Genomic DNA, 16,234 nt, shown 5'->3' with positions numbered 1-16,234 from the left:
TTTCCAGAGAAGAGAGGGCGAATGGGGCAACACCCTTTCCCCTCCGGCAGACTTGATGGCCTGGATTAACGCATAGTCCTTTCACTTTTCTGCTCCAAGCTGCTGGGTTCTGCATTAAGTCCTTGTGCTTCTGGGACTGTGGCCGTGCTGGGGAGCCGCTCGTGGGGGGCAACTGTTGACCTCGGTAGGGCGTGAAGGACGGACCAGAACGCCCCCCTTCCCATGAGGTTTTAGTCGCCCCCACACCCCCGGCTCATACCTGCTGTCCACAAGGCTCCCATGTGGCCGCCATCTTTCTTTCCAGAGGGAGGAGGGCGGAAGGGAGCAACACCCTTTCCCCTCTGGGCAGAAATGATTGCCTGGATTAACGCATAGTCCTTTCACTTTTCTGCTCCAAGCTGCTGGGTTCTGCATTAAGCCCTTGTGCTTCTGGGGCTGTGGCCGTGCTGGAGAGCCGCTCGTGGGGGGCAACTGGTGACCTCGGTAGGGCGTGAAGGACAGACCGGAACGCCCCCCTTCCCATGAGGTTTTAGTCGCCCCCACACCCCCGGCCCATACCTGCTGTCCACAAGGCTCCCATGCGGCCGCCATCCTTCTTTCCAGAGAAGAGAGGGCGAATGGGGCAACACCCTTTTCCCCTCTGGGCAGAAATGATGGCCTGGGTTAACGCATCGTCCGTTCACTTTTCTGCTCTAAGCTGCTGGTTTCTGCATTAAGTCCTTGTGTTTCTGGGGCTGTGGCCATGCTCCAAACTTAACTCTGATTTTCAGGGAGAAAGATTGGGTGGTTTACTTCTCATTGATCACTTTGTATAGAAAAAGTCCTCGTTCCCGCATACTCGAGCTGTGTTTGTAGAGGCTTCTGGTCACCAGGGTTCCATCTGGGGGAGGCGGGATGCGGCGCCTACTCCATCTGGAACTTCCCGGTGCTCTCGGCTCTTTTTGGAACCTGTTTTTTCTTTTTTCTTTTTCTCCGGGATCCCGCACCCTCCATGTGTTCCTTCTCTTATTCTGAACGTTTCAAAGATGGCGCTGGGGGGCGGGCTGTGGGCATGACTTCCGGGATCAGAGGTTACCTGGGAGGTGTAGTCCGGCAGATTTGAGAAAAAGTCCTCGTTCCCGCATACTCGAGCTGTGTTTGTAGAGGCTTCTGGTCACCAGGGTTCCATCTGGGGGAGGCGGGATGCGGCGCCTACTCCATCTGGAACTTCCCGGTGCTCTCGGCTCTTTTTGGAACCTGTTTTTTCTTTTTTCTTTTTCTCCGGGATCCCGCACCCTCCATGTGTTCCTTCTCTTATTCTGAACGTTTCAAAGATGGCGCTGGGGGGCGGGCTGTGGGCATGACTTCCGGGATCAGAGGTTACCTGGGAGGTGTAGTCCGGCAGATTTGAGAAAAAGTCCTCGTTCCCGCATACTCGAGCTGTGTTTGTAGAGGCTTCTGGTCACCAGGGTTCCATCTGGGGGAGGCGGGATGCGGCGCCTACTCCATCTGGAACTTCCCGGTGCTCTCGGCTCTTTTTGGAACCTGTTTTTTCTTTTTTCTTTTTCTCCGGGATCCCGCACCCTCCATGTGTTCCTTCTCTTATTCTGAACGTTTCAAAGATGGCGCTGGGGGGCGGGCTGTGGGCATGACTTCCGGGATCAGAGGTTACCTGGGAGGTGTAGTCCGGCAGATTTGAGAAAAAGTCCTCGTTCCCGCATACTCGAGCTGTGTTTGTAGAGGCTTCTGGTCACCAGGGTTCCATCTGGGGGAGGCGGGATGCGGCGCCTACTCCATCTGGAACTTCCCGGTGCTCTCGGCTCTTTTTGGAACCTGTTTTTTCTTTTTTCTTTTTCTCCGGGATCCCGCACCCTCCATGTGTTCCTTCTCTTATTCTGAACGTTTCAAAGATGGCGCTGGGGGGCGGGCTGTGGGCATGACTTCCGGGATCAGAGGTTACCTGGGAGGTGTAGTCCGGCAGATTTGAGAAAAAGTCCTCGTTCCCGCATACTCGAGCTGTGTTTGTAGAGGCTTCTGGTCACCAGGGTTCCATCTGGGGGAGGCGGGATGCGGCGCCTACTCCATCTGGAACTTCCCGGTGCTCTCGGCTCTTTTTGGAACCTGTTTTTTCTTTTTTCTTTTTCTCCGGGATCCCGCACCCTCCATGTGTTCCTTCTCTTATTCTGAACGTTTCAAAGATGGCGCTGGGGGGCGGGCTGTGGGCATGACTTCCGGGATCAGAGGTTACCTGGGAGGTGTAGTCCGGCAGATTTGAGAAAAAGTCCTCGTTCCCGCATACTCGAGCTGTGTTTGTAGAGGCTTCTGGTCACCAGGGTTCCATCTGGGGGAGGCGGGATGCGGCGCCTACTCCATCTGGAACTTCCCGGTGCTCTCGGCTCTTTTTGGAACCTGTTTTTTCTTTTTTCTTTTTCTCCGGGATCCCGCACCCTCCATGTGTTCCTTCTCTTATTCTGAACGTTTCAAAGATGGCGCTGGGGGGCGGGCTGTGGGCATGACTTCCGGGATCAGAGGTTACCTGGGAGGTGTAGTCCGGCAGATTTGAGAAAAAGTCCTCGTTCCCGCATACTCGAGCTGTGTTTGTAGAGGCTTCTGGTCACCAGGGTTCCATCTGGGGGAGGCGGGATGCGGCGCCTACTCCATCTGGAACTTCCCGGTGCTCTCGGCTCTTTTTGGAACCTGTTTTTTCTTTTTTCTTTTTCTCCGGGATCCCGCACCCTCCATGTGTTCCTTCTCTTATTCTGAACGTTTCAAAGATGGCGCTGGGGGGCGGGCTGTGGGCATGACTTCCGGGATCAGAGGTTACCTGGGAGGTGTAGTCCGGCAGATTTGAGAAAAAGTCCTCGTTCCCGCATACTCGAGCTGTGTTTGTAGAGGCTTCTGGTCACCAGGGTTCCATCTGGGGGAGGCGGGATGCGGCGCCTACTCCATCTGGAACTTCCCGGTGCTCTCGGCTCTTTTTGGAACCTGTTTTTTCTTTTTTCTTTTTCTCCGGGATCCCGCACCCTCCATGTGTTCCTTCTCTTATTCTGAACGTTTCAAAGATGGCCGCACCTCTCTTGATGCAGTTACTTGCCATCATTATGCAGTTAAGGTGGATATGAAGTCTTCCAGTTCTCCAATATGGAAATGGAATGTGCTTGATTGATTGCCATAAGAGAAGAATTATTAGAATTATTTTTAAATTCTCCATTTATGTGAACATACTTTCACACGGGGACTTGTGCATCTTCACAAGAATTTGAAAAAAGATTTTGATTTATATTTTTTTAGAAAATAGCAGAACCTGATTGCTATTTTTACTGCACATTTTTTGGCTCACAAGCAATATTGTCTTTACTAAATCCTCTCTCACCACAGTTTTTGACCAAATAGAGGCAAAACCAAGACTTTTATAAAGGGACCATGATCTCATAGTGAAAATTTTGTAATTAAGCATCCCGAGTTCACTCACGTGGAACTAATTTCATCATGGGATCATTCCTTGTGTCCCTTTTTCTCTCTCAGACGTGCCTCTGCCCCACACATAGGCTTTATTTTCTCAATCATTATTCAGTTGACTCATTTTCCACCACTTTAGAGGTTTCTGTTTTCCGGAAAAAATTAATATGTCTGCTGGAAAATTTAAATCCACACAAAGGAGCAGTATTTCTGAAGCAGCTTTAGCACCAGTTTCAAAATACTGCCCGTGACTCTCCATCTCCTGCTCTCTCCAGTGAGACTCTGTCAGGGCACCGATACTCACTTGTTTTAAATCCGCCCTTTTTCTGTTCACTGAGACTCTTTTGTGATCTTTCTTCTTGAATTTAGTCATTTGCTTCTGTCCAAAGACCCCATGATCTGATCAGCAATTCTCTATGAAAATAGAGATTTCAGAGGCCAGAGCGACAGATAGTACAGTGGGCAGGGCATTTGCCTTGCATGTGGCCAATCCAGGTTTCATCGCTGGCACCCGATATAGTCCCCTGAGCCCTTCCAGAGTGATCCCTCCAGTAAGCCGTGACACCACACCAGGTGGCCCTGACCTCTTCAGAACTCCCAAAAAGTGTAGGTTTCCGCTCAATGCCAAGAATGTAATTGATGGCAGTGCTAATAACTAGGAGACACAGTTGAATAAAAATATTTTAGGCAGAAACTTTAAATCTTACCCAATAGCCTGAAGGTAGCACTGTATTCAGGTAATTCCAGATGCAGGAAGGTATTTTCAGTTGGATGTCTATTTGCATATCTTTTTTTCCAGCCTCATTAATGATGATATAAAGGCAGCGTGGAAATTCCCCCTTCATAGACTCATTGAGAATGTGGCAGTTCTGTCTGAGATTCAGAACCCGCTTCAGTTTCATGTTTTGACTTTCCTGGGCCAAGTTGTGCATTTCTGTGGCATCTTGGACCCACAAAAGAAACCCAGCTGAAATACAGTCTGGCTTTCAGCAGCGTTGCTAGCGCCTACTTTAGAAATGCCTCAATAAATACAACCAAATTGAATGCATATGTTTCCCTGGTTCCAGAGATTCATGTTGTTCTTTCTGAGCCGTATCCTGGAAAAAAGTCTGGGAATTTGTCTTCAGTTCCTGTCATCAAACGTTTTAGACAATTATTTGTTAATCACTGACTTCGCTTGAAGCAAGAGACAAATGCACATTATTTCTCTTGTGAAGTTGCAAAGCAGGCAGTTCTTAACACACCGCATGGAAACTAAAGGATAAAATTGTCTCCAGTCCCCTCAGCCAGCTAGGTAGGTTTAGGACGGGCGCCCCAGATCCGTGGAACCTCGGGGCACTCGTTGCCCAGGTAGAGGTAACTCACCGCGCCAGGTTGGAAAGAAAAACTGAAGTTAAAGGCTAAGAGACGAGTGAGGTAGAATCAGTAGGAAGATATAGCAGACAGACGGGCCTGGGGACTTGGCCGCGGCGAGGTGCTTCACGGTGACTCCTACGAGACATCCCGTGGCAAGCCAGCTGTTGCTCCTTCAAATGCCTCTGAATTCAGGACAAGAGCAAACACGGGAGGATTGTTAGAAAAGTTTGAGGGATTCCTGCTTGGATTCTTATTTCCACACAGCAAGGAATGAGCCTGTAGGGTCTGGATTACATGGCACCTGGAAGAGTATAGAGCTGGGTGATCACCAGGGATTGGCAAAGTATATGATAGCGTCCAATTTCTGTTGCATAACAAGATGCACAGGGCATAAGAGATCAGCCCTGGAGAGGCTGAATGCAGGGAACAGATGAGTCACTGAGGGGACCCCAGGATCAGGGGTCAGCGTGCCCCTCAGTTCACTAGGTGGGATGCCTAATCTCTGCCTTCCTGCCATTCCCACGGAGCACGGTCATAATCCCTGTTGGTTCCTGCCCGTTTGGCGAACAGGATCTTCCTGGCCAGGGCCCCGACCCGTTCAACCTACACCTAACAAGCGCCCAGCAAATGCCATTAATTGAATGGAAGATCTAAGGGGGGTATTGAGAATCTCCTTCGAAAGAGACCAAGGAGGAGCCAGGGAAATGGCTTTGGTGGGGCTACTACCTCGGAGGTCTTGGGGACCTGGGCTAGTTTTCATGCCCCCAGTTGGTTAAGAGAATCTTCGCCGCTGATTAACAAGCCACGGAGAATGGACACGGCTGAGGAGCTGTGGCATGGATAAGCCCACGCTGGCAATGTGCTGTGTCAGCAGTTGGGAGGGGAAAGGGACTCTGGGCTCCTCCAAGAGCGTCAGTGTCATTATGAGGAACCCCGCTGAGTAGGAAGGTTGGGAGTACCCCAGAGCATGCTGGGATGTATCAGTACCCACGGCAACGGGGGACCCACCCTGGACGTTCCTTAGGTCATCAACCTGGGTGCAGTTCACCATCAGAACTAAGATGTGTGGTTGGAAAGAATGTTTCTCTTATCTGTGTTGCTTAACACGTGATTGGCATTAAAGAGAGCCAGGCCCTGGGCATGAAGGGCACCGGCACACTTTGCTGAAGAGGAGCCCATGGAAGCAGACCAACAAGTTTGATTACAATATGGTGTGGTCAAGGGTGAATCACAGAACCCTAAATTGTGTGTGAAACCAGAAGTGGGGCTGGAGAGATAGTCCAGTGGGCAGGGAGCTTGCCTTGCACACAGCTTGACCCGGTCAATCTACTGATCTCTGCCAGGAGTGATCTGTAAGTACAGAGCCAGGAGTAAGCCCTGAGCAGTGCTGGCTGAGACTCAAAGCCAAATAAATAAATAAATAAATAAATGAAAATAAACTAGAAGCAACTCACCCTCTTCACTGATTACTTTTGTTATCGCAAAGCTATGCCAGCGATAATCTTCTTGGTCTTAAAAGTTCTCTTTTTTCTAGCATTCCATTTCTGTTCTCCAGTTTCAACACAATAGCACTCAAAATTTCTTTCACTTTTATATTTCATAGACATTTGTGAAGTGCATGTAGGAGCCAAACATTTATCTTTATAAGACACAGGAAGTCATATATATCCTTAAGAAACCTGCATCCTATGGGAGTGGAGAGATAGTACCGGAGGTCAGGTGTGACTGACCTAGCATGTGACTGAACCCAGTTGGTGCCCTGTCCACTAAGGACCAGCTGGAATAGCCCCTGAGCATGGCCAGCTGTGGCTTCAGTTCCCCCCGCCCGCCTCTAACCACACCCCCTATGGCGGCTTCATCTGATTCAACCCCAATAGTATCTCATTCATTGGTAAGAATTCATTTCCTGTCTGGCCTATGGGCCCCTGTGGCTGCACACGCAGTAAGTGGCCCGTTTTTCAGTAATAGCAAGTGTAATCGTGTATGAAAACAAAACCACTTGTTTGGTTGATTCAAGTATACGTTCCTTTTCCCCTTCCAGATGTTAATGAATGTGAGCAAACTGGGCTGTGTGGTCCTCACGGGGAGTGTCTGAACACCGAGGGTTCTTTTCACTGCATCTGCGAGCAAGGCTTCTCCATTTCCTCAGATGGTCGCGTGTGCGAAGGTAAGCCGTACCCGAACTCGAGAAAATCGCACAGCGAACGCACGGTAACGCAGAGGGGAGATGCTTCCTGTTGAGGGCCCGGACACGCATGGTTTTCACAGAGGTGACCAGTGCCTGAAGTCGCACGCACAGGGCTTGCTGGGAGGATTGTGCTGGACAGCCCAGGTTGGCGTGCCCAACTCACCGAGCCATCTTCCCTGCGCTTGGACACTGAGTCGGGAGGTGTATGTGTGTGCTTGGCCTGATTGTAGGTGCTAACGGTACAGAGGAAACAACGGCGGTCTTGGAAGGTGACAAGTCCACCTGTTTTCACGTTGCTCTTCAGAGAGGGTCTAGGTCATTCTGTGTCCGAAAAGGATTTAATAATTTCATCTTAATTATGAAATTTAAAATGGTGAGAAGAATCTCACTTGATTTCTCAGATCCCCTGGGCCCGAAGGCAGGATCTTTCCTCCCATTTTGGTATTTATTACCTCCTGAAAACAAACAAAGTTCTAAGACTAGAGATGACCTCGTCCTTTCCCATTTGTGGCAACCTGTGTGTGTTTGCGGGTTTGTTTACAACAACAACAAACAGAGTGGATTCCTCTCATAAGATGGGGGTGCTTCCAGGCTTAGCATAGCTTGAGAAGTGGGCCATCTTTCATCCGGGCGTTTATGTTTAAGCTAAGTTGAAGATGCCTTCGTGACCATGATTTCAATCCTTCTGAGAATCTAGGCTGTCTAAACCCAACTCTGTTTTAACGGAGTAAAGAGCAGAGGGTCTGGATGGGCCTAGGACGACACGTTCTCTGTTCAGGAAACCTAACGGAGCAGGGAGTGTTTGCTCTCCTGACTCCGCTGCGAACCGAACCATAGGATTCAGGGTTCACTGGAAGCAAATTACATGGAGAGAAGGAATCTGACCACAGAAGATGCAGACGATTCTGGGACTTGCTCCCCTGCTGAGCTAACTCTCCACTGATATTAAATTCGGCTTTGCAGGAGAGAGCGAGCAGGGCAGGGTTTGAAAATCAGATTGTAGGATTGAGGGGGTTGTGTGTGTTGGGGGGAGCAGGCGGGGAGGAAAGATAGGCAGGGTTCAAAAGTTGGAAAATGGAGAAAAACGTCACCCAAAGAAGATGGCCACGAGAGATTTACAAGTGCCTCCGTTTCCCATGGTCTGCGTTTCAGGGTGCTTCTTTCTAGCGTTCTGAGAGTAGACGTGGGTGGTGGTAACAGCCTCCGGGAGAAACGCTGGCCTTCCCAGCTCGGGGAGAGGTGCTGTGTTGGGGGAGGGAGCTGATTCCTACCGGTCCCCACCTCAAGAACCAGCTGCCTCCGACGATGAGACCCAGCAGATGGGTTCCCATGTTCCCATGTGAGGTTGAGAGTGTGGGACCCATTCTTGGCTTGATGCAGTTGTGACCCGGTTCGTGCCTTTCCAAAGGTTCTGGCTACTCTTTGACAAGGTGCTTGGAATTAAAAATGTCAGCTCCATGCCCAAGACTCGTTAGGCTCATGTTAAGAACAGGGCGTCTGAGAGTGGCCTCCTGGAAGCCTCCCCCAGTGAGCACTCCTGGAACTTTCCAGAATCAGTCGGCTGCCTTTCCCCTGGGGGCTGCTGGTTCGCTGCCCTTCCCTCTGCTGGCTTTAGTGGGGACGCGGTTCCTCCATCCGCCTAGGGGTCAGGCCCCAGGGTCCCATGAGGCTGTGAAACTCCCTGCTACACTGTGGGTGTGGGTTGGGTGCTTTGTTAGCACCGGGGGCTGGCACATCCCCCCAAGCAAGTGTGGCAAGAGACAGCCACCAGCCAAGGGCAAGCGGGTTCATGCCTGGTTCCCCCCGGGCTAGAAGGGCGCCAGCAGCAGGCACAGTCGTCCCCCCCCCCCGAAGAGGGCGCTGTGGCCGTGAGCACCCCAAGAGCAGGGTGGATACTTCGAGAAATCAGCCCATCCCTCTGCGGCCCCGCAGACCTTGGGGTGAGGAAAGAAATACCTTGTTTCTCTTGTTTTTCCCACCTGGATGGATGAGAGCAGATTGGGGGGCAGCTGGTTTGTTCCTGCCCTTCCGGGGGGCGCCCCTCTCTTGCCAGGCTGCGTTTCTATTTCCTGTGTCCTTGCCCGCCTGATGCCACATTCCCGGCAGGGCTGGGGGATGAGCCGACGATCTGGGGTGAGGAGCGCGTGTGTGTCTGCAGCCGTGGGACGTGGCTCTGCTCTGTGGGTGTGGTGAGGACAGGGCACCCCGGGAATGCGCATTGGATGTGGGTTTTCCTCTGTGGTCCTGTTAGGGTCCGTGATCTGAGGAGCAAGACAGAGTCGGAATGCATGCAAAAAAGTTCTTGATTCGAGGCAGGCACATGTACTGGTCAACCAGGGTCCCTGCACAGAGGGCGACCCCGTCTCCCTGCAAGCGTCCCCTGTTATCCTTTACTTGGGTTCAGACCTTCCTGCCTTGGGTTGGTCCCTCCCAGGACCCTCAGGTCGTGTTTGTTCTTGATTGGCTTGTCCCTTCCTGGCTGCCCTCACCTGCTGACTTTGATCACCCAATCTGACTTCCTTTCCCCTTTTTAGGCGACAGTGTACCACTTTTCCTTTTATGGTCCTGCACCTTTACTTGGACCGGAGTGATAGCACAGCAGGTAGGGCGTTTGCCTTGCACGCGGCCAACATGGACAATCCGAGTTCGATTCCTCCGCCCCTCTCGGAGAGCCCGGCAAGCTACCGAAAGGATCTCGCCCGCACGGCAGAGCCTGGCAAGCTCCCCGTGATGTATTCGATATGCCAAACACAGTAAAAAGTCTCATGATGTTACTGGGCCTGCTCGAGCAGATCGATGAACAACGGGAGGACAGTGACCGTGACCTTTACTTGCTGTTCTGCATTCCCAGAACTTATGCCAGTGATCGTGTTCGCTAGGTGAAAGATAAGCCCGGATACCCTGTCCACTATGCCTGCTTAGCATTAAATCATTACCATGTGGGACTAAGTCTAATATGGAGTCTCTCATGTTCTTGTAGCCTTTCAGTCTGTACGTGCGTCCTGCAGGCCAGAGACAGGACCCCGTGGGTGGGCGTTTTTCTGTTGCTTCCTCTCTCTCCTCCTTCCTGCCACAGTTGGGTCTTGAGTGGCAAAGCAAAGGACTCCTTTCCCTTCTTGCACTCCCATCACTGTTTTATATCCCAATTCAGATCTCCACTGACTTTTTTTGGTGTGTGTGGGGCGACGGGCGGGGTCACACCCGGCGATGCACAGGAGTCACTCCTGGCTCTGCACTCAGGAATCACTCCTGGCGGTGCTCAGGAGACTCTAGGGGATGCTGGGAATCGAACCTGGGTCGGCCACCTGCAAGGCAAATGCCCTCCCCGCTGTACTATCACTCCGGCCTCTTAAAATGTCTTTAAGAGGAGGCCAGCGAGGGCCAATCGGGAGGTCAGCCTCCCGCCTCTCCTGGTTCAGTTACAACCCCAGCACTGCGTTGGGCACCCCCCACGGCAAGGAGTCGCCCCTGAGCACAGACCCGGGAACTTCCCCTACACGCTGGAGAACGTGGCCCTCAAACAAATATACAAAAATCTCCTGGGGAGAGGGACCAGAAGATGGCTTGGTGGCTGGGAACGCCCAGGCCCTCGTGCGAAGCTGCGAGCCCTGTCCCCGGTCTCACCTGCTCCACTCGAGTTAGCTGAAGGCAGTCATGCACTATTAAATTTTTTTTTATAATTTATACTATTTTTACTCAAGTATAAATTTAAATAAAAACTTATACTATTTTTATTCTAAATGGCTAGAGCTCAGCTCAGATTTTTGCCACATTCTCAGGGAAATTCTTCAAAATTTTAAAAACACCAAGGAAACAGAAGGCTGGTTTAAGCGCCGTGAGGATGAGACTGGATTCAGACTTTGCTCACAAGGCAAGTGGCCTCCTGGGAGGACGAGACCCCAGAAGTCAGAATGACGTGGGAGCCCAGTATTGGGGACATCCATCCACATACCTGGAAAAAGGCATTTTCAAAACCCTAGAGTTGCACTTTCACAGTCCCTAATTTTCCAGCAGGAAGAAAATGCCAGATCTTTCCACTTCACGCACTGAGCCTCTCTGCCCCTGGGGTCTTAGCCGTTCCCACTGTTCCAGACTGAGGATGTGCTCTGCGTGCTCCCAGTGATCAGATGATCGGAATATGATTCCGCACTCCCCAGTCAAGAACTACAAGAAGGGGCTGGAGTGATAGCCCAGCGGGGAGGGCATTTGCCTTGTGTGTGGCCAACCCAGATTTGATTCCCGGCATCCCATCTGGTCCCCAAGCACAGACAGGAGTAATTCTTGAGTGCAAAGCCAGGAGGAACCCCTGTGTATTGCCAGGTCTGACCCAAAAAGCAAAAAATAAAAATAAAATAAAAAAGAACTACAAGAATGAGAAGGGAGTTCTTGTAACAGCCAGGCTGAACCCTTAATCCCTCCGCACTTAGGGTTCCATACCTGTCAGTCAGCCCCTTCCTGGATCCCTGTTACCTGCCAGTCACCGCCTGCTCCCTGGATACCTGTTTGGCACCATTCCTGGCTGACTCCCCTCAGCTCCCTTCAAAGGGGCCGTGGAACCCTGCAGGGGTGCGGTGAGTCACCAGGAGAAGTGTTTCTTCAAGGCCACAGGGAACAGTGAGATCAGACGGATGAAACCAGCAGTTCCAGCTCTGGGGCCGATCTTGAACTCGAGGGAAAGCAGAGACACACCGGGAGGGCTCCTCTGAATCCAAGAAACGGGAACAAAGTGGGCGTCCGCCTGGTTTTGTTCCCAGACTTTTCGGTCCACGTCCTGCGAGCAGCGGGAAAGAACGTCTGGACCCTCGCTGCCCACGCTCCTGGCTGGCAGAGGGAACGCTGTGTCTCTCGCGGGCGGGAGAGCCGTATTGGGGGTGATGTGGCCGGCAGCAGGGCGAAAGCACAATGGCCCGCAATCATAGGTCACAGCTGGCCGCTTGGCGCAGAGTTTCAGGGTTTGGCAAAGGTTCAGGGTAAGGGGCTGGAGCTGTAGCATGCGGCCGACTAGCGTTCAATTCCCAGCATCCCATATGCTGGTGGTCCCCCGAGCACCACCAGGAGTAATTCCTGAGTGCATGAGCGAGGAGAAACCCCTGTGCATTGCCGAGTGTGATCCGGAAAGCAAAATAAATAAATAAAAAGGTGAGATCATAGATATTCTGTTTGCGTTGCTGTGATCAGTTGCTACACTTAGTATGTGCGGAGATAATTTGATATTTGTGAAAGAGATTGTCTGCCAGCCCACGGTCCAGGCCTAGAAAGAAAGAATGAACTACTAGGTTATGATCTATCTATTTTCATTTTTTTTCTTCTTTTGGGGGAGGGGTGTCACACCTGGCGTTGCACAGGGGTTACTCCTGGCTCTGCACTCAGAAGTTACTCCTGGCGGTGCTCAGGGGACCACATGGGATGCTGGAATTGAACCCGGGTCGGCTGTGTGCAAGGCAAATGCCCTCCCCACGGTGCTATTGCTCCAGCCCCAGTGGTCTGTCCATTTTCAAACCCCAAGTCCTACAGAATAAGGGGAAACTGACTCCCTGTGTAATCTGGAGGTACGGTGTCCTTTTCTTTCCCAAGAAGTTCCATTTGGCCGCCTTCCCCGTCCACCCGCAAAGCGTTTCAAGTCTTCGATGCTTTCACTTGTCTGCTGCCCGTGGACGGAGGTCTGGCGCCAACGCTTGCCTGCCTGTGTGGTTATTTCCAGGGATGCGCGGTCTGTTTTCTGCGGTTTCATGACTGATCTTTCTTGGCCTCCCAGTTGAAGATAGAAAGAGAAAAGTTAGAAGGGTGAAAAAAAAAGGAGGGGAAGAATCTTGGCAGCTGTTCTGTTGCCTCTGGGATCTGCACGTCAAAAAGATGAATTTGGGGTTTGGTATGTTTGGCCGCGGCGTGGGGCTCACTCCCAGGCTACTTGGCGTGTGCTCTTCATGTAAGAAGGTTTATGTGCATGGCTAGAAGAAGATGTTGATTTTCTCAAAAGAAATGTCAGATGTGAAAAATGATAAATCTCTCGTTTTCATATATAGCCCAAATACTCGTAAGTATGTTAAGACAAAGGGTTGTACTTCAGTAACTGTGTGCAGGAGAAAATAAAATACACAATATCTAAGTAACACCTATTTTGTGAAGAATTATAGGAAGAGAAATATGTAATCGCAGCCCTCCTATTTGCTGCAGGAGACTAGAGAACTGGGTCAGAACAGAACTTAATCCAGCTCTCCGCTTTTTTTTTTTTTTTTGTGAAAATCTGTTTGCTCCTAGTATATTAGAAATGTTTTTAGGAGTAAAAGCAGTTTAAGTCTCTTTCTCATCTCTTCCCCTTTGGGGTTTTAGGAATGTGTTCCCTCTATAGCAAATTCAAACCCACCTTCTCCACTTTTCTGGCTTTTGTAGAATCTGGCCGCGTTTAGAGAGAAGAAAAAGGAAGGAGAGGCCTTTCTCAATATGAGAATACACGATTCCTTTGCTTTTTTCTCAGATGAAGCTTAGATGTTTAATTGTGCTTCCTGGTTTTATTTTTTATGAATTTACTTTAAAAAAAAAACTATTTTATGTCACATTGCACTTAAGCTGCTTTGCAACCTAATTGAGAATTTTTCCTTACACGCCATGGAGGCTTCTATTTAGGGTTTTAACCTTTGAACAGGGAGGTCTTCATACAAGTTAGCAAACATTTGGCACTTTGGGGACCTCCCCCCCACATGGCCCCTGTTCTGGGCTAGGGAATGTCGCAGGCATCTGTGACTGCTGAATTCCACAATTCCCTTTATCTTCCAACCCCACACACTCAGAGCTCCCTTGAGGAGGAAAACCGAGACCAAGACCTTTCCCCCGTTTTCCTGGTCATTCACTGGAAGAATCTTCCACAGGGTGTGATGGGTGTAAGCCGAAATGCTCTTCCTGGCTTTTTCTGAAGGTGTTTCTCTACCACGACACCGTCTGTGCCCAGGGCGTCCTGGACTTGAGTTGGAATGATGGAGAATCTTCCTCCGTAAACTCAGCCCACTTGCTGGTCTTCAGAAACTGAGTGGAGAGAACTCAGGACAGCCTCAAAGGACTTAGGATCCGTCCTTCCCTTTTCTTTCTTTGTAAACTTAGGAAAGGGCATGTTGAGTCAGTGACAGCCCATCCCTGGGCTCAGTGGGGACGTATTTCTGGGAAGGGGACAGAGCTTGGGGTGATCTGAAGCGCTGGGTGGGGCCAGACCTTAATGCTTCCTAGTATGACTTTTCCTTTGAACAGTAGCTGCTTACTTCCGTAGCAAGACTACTGTAATTGTAAGAAAAATACGTTTTGCAGTACATATTATCTTCTACAAGATAATCAATGTGTGGGAGCGAGTTTTAAAGAATTCCCTTGAGTTGCAATGGGTCATGAAGAGATGTTATTAAAAAAAAAACATTCTGGGGGTTGGAGCGATAGCACAGCAAGTAGGGTGTTTGCCTTGCACACAGCCAACCCAGGTTCGATTCCCAGCATCCTATATGGGCCCCAGAGCACCACGAGGGGTAATTCCTGAGTGCAGAGCCAGGAGTAACCCTCTTTGCATTTCCAGGTGTGACCCCACAAACAGAAAAAAAGAATCATTCTGAATCACCTATTTCATTACATGTGTTTTCTTATTTTTCACTTGTATTCCAATTTATTTGCTTTTACTGTATTTTTGGATTTCGGGGCTGCACACAGCTGTACTCAAGACTCACTCCTGGCTCTGTGCTCAGGAATCACACCTGATTTGACTGACGAGACCGTAAGTGGTGCCAGGGCTCGAACCTGGGTTGGTCACATGTAAGACAAGTGCCATACCCACTGCACTATCATCCCAGCCCTTGTAGAACATTTTTTTAAATTAAAAGCAGCAACCAGGAGGCAGTACAGCTTACAGACAAGGCGTGAGCTTCTCTGGGTTTGACTTCTGGCACTGCAAGTTCCCCTGAGCCCTGCTTTCTGAGGTAAAAAAAAAAAAAGGCCAAGATTTACTTTTCCCCTAAATAATTGTCCAATTGGTTCATCACTATATTAGAAACTGTCATAAACCATGAGATGAAAAAAATATGCATAGGTCAGGGCTGGAGAGATAGCACAGCGGGTAGGGCGTTTGCCTTGCACGCACCCAACCGGGATTTGCTCCCCGTCATCCCATATGGTCCCTCAAGCACCGCCAGGAGTAATTCCTGAGTGCAGAGCCAGGAGTAACCCCGTGCATCGCCAGGTGTGACCCAAAAATCAAAAAAATGCATAAGTGATATAAATTTTAATAAATCTTTATGCCAGAAATGGGTTATGTCACAGGCAATGAACTTAAAATCGATATTATAAAGAAAATCCATGATTTTCATCGATTGCATTTCATCTTAGAACAAAGGAGTAGTGATGTAGGAGATGTGAGAGTAGAAAGAGCCCCTCGCCGCAGAGGCTGAAACAGGAAAAAAGGAACAAAGATACCGGATGTGAAAAACAACGAAGTGAAAAATTTCCATGGAAAGCGTGGAAATCAGGCTTGGTCTTGCAGAAATGAAGAGTCAGCAAAACTGAAGATAAAAATTCCACTGATGGTTCCTGGAAGAGACAGATAAGTGAAATTTAGGAGAAATGAAGAAACCATTGGAGAATTATTAGATTCTGTTGGAAAATAAGCGTCAGATAATAGGAATACCAGGAAGGTGGCAGGGGAGGGGACGTGTTGAGGGAGAGAGGGAGAGAAAGAGAGAAAGAGAAGGAAAGAATGGAGTAGGAATGGAAGACGCTTTAGAGAATAGTAGCTGGTAAGTCCTCAGACCTCAGTTTAAAACCAACTATAGAAATCCAGGAAATTACCAGAAGGCCCAAAAGTTTGTTAGAAGATTTATAGCGACACATCATTGTTATGTGCTGGACATGTAATGAGATTTGGAGAAGACCTCTGGACTAGAGCCGTTACCAACTAGATTCCATGGGACGTCAAAAGACCTACCAGATGGTCAGACTTCTTAGTCAAGACCCTGAACGATCGGTTTGAAGTTCTTCGTGTTCCTAGAACGAACAGGCGCCACTGGACTACACTAGCACGCGGCAGGGACAAATGGAGACGTTTCTGGCACCTGCTTGAGCAAATCGATAATTAACGGGAAGTCAAGTGATCAAGTCATCATTATTATGAAAAATCAATCATTAAAAACATCGCAGTCTCCTTCTGGGGGGGGGGAAAGGGGTATATAACATAGAAGGCACCTGGTTAGATACCTCTTGAAATTAAGTTTTGGGGTCTGAAATTTA

The 16,234-nt window shown here is 49.7% G+C and overlaps 1 protein-coding gene across 4 annotated transcripts in view; it reads left to right on the top strand.

Moving 5' to 3' along the window:
• The window catches only part of LTBP1 (latent transforming growth factor beta binding protein 1), a 190,680-nt gene that overhangs the window by 127,824 nt on the left and 46,622 nt on the right, over nucleotides 1-16,234 (top strand). For all 4 annotated transcript variants that reach the window (XM_056125232.1, XM_056125225.1, XM_056125219.1 and 1 more), the window contains exon 20: nucleotides 6,836-6,961. In XM_056125232.1, coding sequence (XP_055981207.1) covers nucleotides 6,836-6,961 — 126 coding nt within the window. The remainder of the gene's footprint in view (nucleotides 1-6,835; nucleotides 6,962-16,234) is intronic.

Source organism: Sorex fumeus, unplaced genomic scaffold, assembly GCF_029834395.1.
Source record: "Sorex fumeus unplaced genomic scaffold, SorFum_2.1 ptg000006l, whole genome shotgun sequence".
NCBI lineage: Eukaryota > Metazoa > Chordata > Mammalia > Eulipotyphla > Soricidae > Sorex > Sorex fumeus.
Note: the sequence above shows the minus strand (reverse complement) of the source record. Positions and strands in the feature narration are given on the sequence as shown.